Source organism: Chanos chanos, chromosome 4, assembly GCF_902362185.1.
Source record: "Chanos chanos chromosome 4, fChaCha1.1, whole genome shotgun sequence".
Lineage (NCBI taxonomy): Eukaryota > Metazoa > Chordata > Actinopteri > Gonorynchiformes > Chanidae > Chanos > Chanos chanos.
In genome coordinates, this window is record NC_044498.1 from 2,182,370 (window position 1) to 2,186,999 (window position 4,630).

The 4,630-nt window shown below is 42.7% G+C and overlaps 1 protein-coding gene across 1 annotated transcript in view; it reads left to right on the forward strand.

The window, feature by feature from the left end:
• Positions 1–307: 307 nt before the first annotated feature.
• pcsk9 (proprotein convertase subtilisin/kexin type 9) overlaps positions 308–4,630 on the forward strand; it is an 8,421-nt gene continuing 4,098 nt past the window's right edge. The window contains exons 1-7 of the mRNA XM_030770756.1: positions 308–312; positions 651–774; positions 1,274–1,465; positions 1,679–1,802; positions 2,311–2,444; positions 3,843–3,984; positions 4,583–4,630. The exon at positions 4,583–4,630 is cut by the window's right edge and continues 149 nt beyond it. Coding sequence (XP_030626616.1) covers positions 308–312; positions 651–774; positions 1,274–1,465; positions 1,679–1,802; positions 2,311–2,444; positions 3,843–3,984; positions 4,583–4,630 — 769 coding nt within the window. The remainder of the gene's footprint in view (positions 313–650; positions 775–1,273; positions 1,466–1,678; positions 1,803–2,310; positions 2,445–3,842; positions 3,985–4,582) is intronic.

The following is a 4,630-nucleotide window of genomic DNA, read 5'->3' on the forward strand; positions in this document are numbered from 1 at the left end:
CCTGTGTAAATTTAAAGAATTGCACATTTCTTTACTGAAAAATCTTAAACAATTTCCCACAAAGATAGGAACATATCAAAGGAAATCAAAAGAGAGCGCTATCACAAAACTGGCACAATAAGGAAACGATATGATTTGTGGTAAAATTGAGTGTTACAAGTCTGGGCCTGACAATTACACTTCGTTGTATACACAATTATTGGCCCATATCTTTGGAATGCTTGTACCTCCAAGAACGTAATGAAATTTGACACCTTCGCGGAGGTAGGCTATTTATTAACAAAGAGACATCGTTCGATACAAAATTATGGCGTGAGCCCCCAAAACGTCACAAGTCCCCGCCTTGAAGGATAGCTCTTATTCTCAGTGTCTGCTTCAAATCGCTCTTTAAAATGGCACAAAGACACTTCAGCCCATATAACTACACTGAGCAACACACGTGCGGTCCGGTGGTGATTCACTGAATCTCATTATATTTTTTCCTTGACCAGTTATTGTTTTGTTTTCAGCTTTCTGTCAAACAGTAGTTTATAAGCAAATTAATCTCAGCTACTGGAACAAAACAAACAAACAAAATAACCCACAAAAATGAAAATGAGACGTTCAGTTGGACTGTGCATTGTAAATGTTTTCCTTTGTGTTTTTGTGAGCGTCGTTGTCTGTGAGGAAGACTACAGTGAGGATGAAGAGATGATTCTCTCTCTGATCCGTCAGGACGACACTCAACCCGAGCCGGGCAGCGAGCCGTCCGCTGACTTTTACAGGTGCAGTAAGGTAAGACTGCATACCATTCCAGAGAACAGAAACGTAACACGGCGACTGGATTGGTCCGGGATAAACACACTTCGCATTAACTTAAATGAATGCAACTCAGACCGTTTTAAGTTCATCTTTAAAATGTGCAATGCACTCACTATTCACTTGCATGGATGTTTTGTTATAATGTTTTTACATTCACAATCGACAATTTAAGTCTTTTTTTATTTTTATTAAGAGATTCACTATGCAGTATGACCCAAACCACCATAATTATTTCCTTAGCTACTTTCTCTGCGTCGAATAAATCAGCAATGACCTCAGAATACCCTGGAGTTGGGGAGATTTTAGAGCGCGTAAAAGAATGACCCTACAAACCAGCTTTTCCCCTTTTGCGTGCTGTGTCTTCTTTTTTGGAAACATTTAAGGAACGTTGTACTTCTTATGTGTAAGTTTAAGTCACTCTTTGTAAAAACTTTGTGGGAAATCAATATACGTCTCTCGCTTTTGCGCGCAGGACGCGTGGCGCATGCCAGGTCAGTATATCGTTGTGTTGAAGGCTGGAACGCACGAGAACCAGGTGGAGCGTACAGTGCGCAGACTCCGCGCGAAGGCGGCGAAGCACGGTTACCTGATTGAGGTGATGCATACCTACTCCGGAGCTTTCCACGGATTCCTCGTGAAAATGAGCAGCGATGTCCTACACATGGTAATTCACAAATTTCAGTATTACAGACGTACTGTCATTAAACAGTTTCAACGCTACATTTACAGACCTAACTGAATTGTAGCTAAAATTGATGGCTTTAAACTCTTACTCTAAGAATCTGATTTTAAAGGGACAACTTGACAAGTTTTTTGCATTTGTTTAGAGCGACAATACTCCTTTTGTTTCTTGTCCTGCTGCCTCTCCCTCTGTCAGGCGGTCAAGCTGCCTCATGTGGAGTATATTGAAGAGGACTCCTCCATCTTCGCCCAGGGCATCCCCTGGAACCTGGCACGGATTACCCAGAGCAGGCAAGAAACGGGGAAATACACACCGCCCAGTGAGTGCACACAATCAGACACACACACACACACACACACACACACACCCACCACACACACACACTGCACACTATATGTTTTTGTTTCTGACAATGTGAATTATACTAATATCTCTGACTGGTTCACACCAGAGGAAAAACAAGGATTTGATGTAACTGTTCTACAGTTTTTATTTTTGCTTCATTAACATTTCTTGTGTTTCATGACCTGATAGTTGTTCCCAGAGATGCATGCATTATATGTGTGTGTGTGTATGTGTGTATGTGTGTGTGTGTATGTGTGTATATGTGTGTGTGTGTGTGTGTGTGTGTATGTGTGTGTATGCGTGTGTGTGTGTGTGTGTGTGTGTGTGTATGTGTGTGTGTGTGTGCGTGCGTGTGTGTGTGTGTGTATGTGTGTGTGTGTGTGTGTGTGTATGTGTGTGTGTGTGTGTGTGTATGTGTGTGTGTGTGTGTGTGTGTGTGTGTGTATGTGTGTGTGTGTGTGTGTGTGTGTGTGTGTGGTTAGATGATGGAGGAGAAGTAGGGCTGTATCTCTTGGACACCAGCGTGCAGACGACTCATCGTGAGATTGAGGGGAGAGTAATGGTGACCGATTTTAACAGCGTTCCCGAAGAGGACGGCATTCGCGTTCACCGGCAGGTCAGTCCTCACGAGCATGGGTAATCAAAACATTGGTCAAATAAAGCCCTCAACACACACACACACGGACGCACGCACACACGCACACACACACACACACACACACACGCACACACACACACACACACACAAACACACAAAACATTTTCTAAGTTTTCTAAGCGCCAAGTCTCTTTAGCAGTACTAAGGTTATGCACTTCTTCTCTGTGAACAATAGGGGGCATAAGAGATTATTTAAAAACATCAGCTACACATCTGTTTCAGCTTGTTAGAATGATTTGCTGGAAAACAACCTTTTTAATGCACTTTTTAAAAGATCATATACACATCCAACAAAAATCATATACGCATCCAACTGCCTGTATCTGTCTGATCACTCACTCTCTCCCTCAGTGTCTGTGTTATTACTCACTCTCTGTCTGTGTGTATCTGTGTCTGTCTGTGTCTGTGTTATTACTCTCTGTCTGTGTGTATCTGTGTCTGTCTGTGTCTGTGTTATTACTCACTCTCTGTCTGTCTGTATCTGTGTCTGTCTGTGTATGTGTTATTACTCACTCTCTGTCTGTGTGTATCTGTGTCTGTCTGTGTCTGTGTTATTATTCACTCTCTGTCTGTGTGTATCTGTGTCTGTCTGTGTCTGTGTTATTACTCACTCTCTGTCTGTTTGTATCTGTGTCTGTCTGTGTCTGTGTTATTACTCACTCTCTGTGTGTTTGTATCTGTGTCTGTCTGTGTATGTGTTATTACTCACTCTCTGTCTGTTTGTATCTGTGTCTGTCTGTGTCTGTGTTATTACTCTCTGTGTGTCTGTCTGTATCTGTGTCTGTCAGTGTCTGTGTTATTACTCACTCTCTGTCTGTTTGTATCTGTGTCTGTCTGTGTCTGTGTTATTACTCACTCTCTGTCTGTGTGTATCTGTGTCTGTCTGTGTCTGTGTTATTACTCTCTGTCTGTCTGTTTGTATCTGTGTCTGTCTGTGTCTGTGTTATTACTCTCTGTGTGTCTGTCTGTATCTGTGTCTGTCAGTGTCTGTGTTATTACTCACTCTCTGTCTGTGTGTATCTGTGTCTGTCTGTGTCTGTGTTATTACTCACTCTCTGTCTGTGTGTATCTGTGTCTGTCTGTGTATGTGTTATTACTCACTCTCTGTCTGTGTGTATCTGTGTCTGTCTGTGTCTGTGTTATTACTCACTCTCTGTGTGTTTGTATCTGTGTCTGTCTGTGTATGTGTTATTACTCACTCTCTGTCTGTTTGTATCTGTGTCTGTCTGTGTCTGTGTTATTACTCACTCTGTGGTGATGTCTTTAAGGACAACATCTCAGTTATACACTTCAAAGACATAAGCAGTTTGTCTTTCTTGTCCATCTATCCATTCATCCGTCCTGTCTCTTCTTTAGGCCAATCAGTGTGACAGCCATGGAACTCACACAGCGGGCGTGGTCAGTGGGCGGGACTCGGGCGTGGCACGGGGTGTGAGTGTGAAGAGTGTCCGTGTGCTAAACTGCCAAGGAAAAGGCACTGTATCAGGAGCGCTCGCAGGTAAACAGACAGTCAGACAGTCAGACAGGTAAACAGACAGAAAGACAGACAGACACTTTACTGAACACATATCTGAAAATTTGAACACAAACACGTTCTACACGCTCAGTTAAAAGGTGTCTGTGTTATTCATGTCTCTATTTATAACTATCACTCACAAACATGCTGTAGAATGCAAAGTATAGCCGCTCCACTCAGACCTGTTATCCACGGTTATTCATGTTAGACATGATCTGCTCCACTCAGACCTGTTATCCACGGTTATTCATGTTAGACATGATCTGCTCCACTCAGACCTGTTATCCACGGTTATTCATGTTAGACATGATCTGCTCCACTCAGACCTGTTATCCACGGTTATTCATGTTAGACATGATCTGCTCCACTCAGACCTGTTATCCACGGTTATTCATGTTGATCTGCTCCACACAGACCTGTTATCCACGGTTATTCATGTTAGACATGATCTCCATAGACCAAGTCGAGCACATGAATGAATGAATTAAAATAATAAATAAACAAATAAAGTGATGAACAGAACCGTGGTAAAGCATGGCTGAATAGCACTAGAGAGATAAGTGGTTCTTTTCTCGTCCAGGTCTGGAGTACACGCGTGCCTCTCTCCTAGCCCAGCCGATCAGTCCAG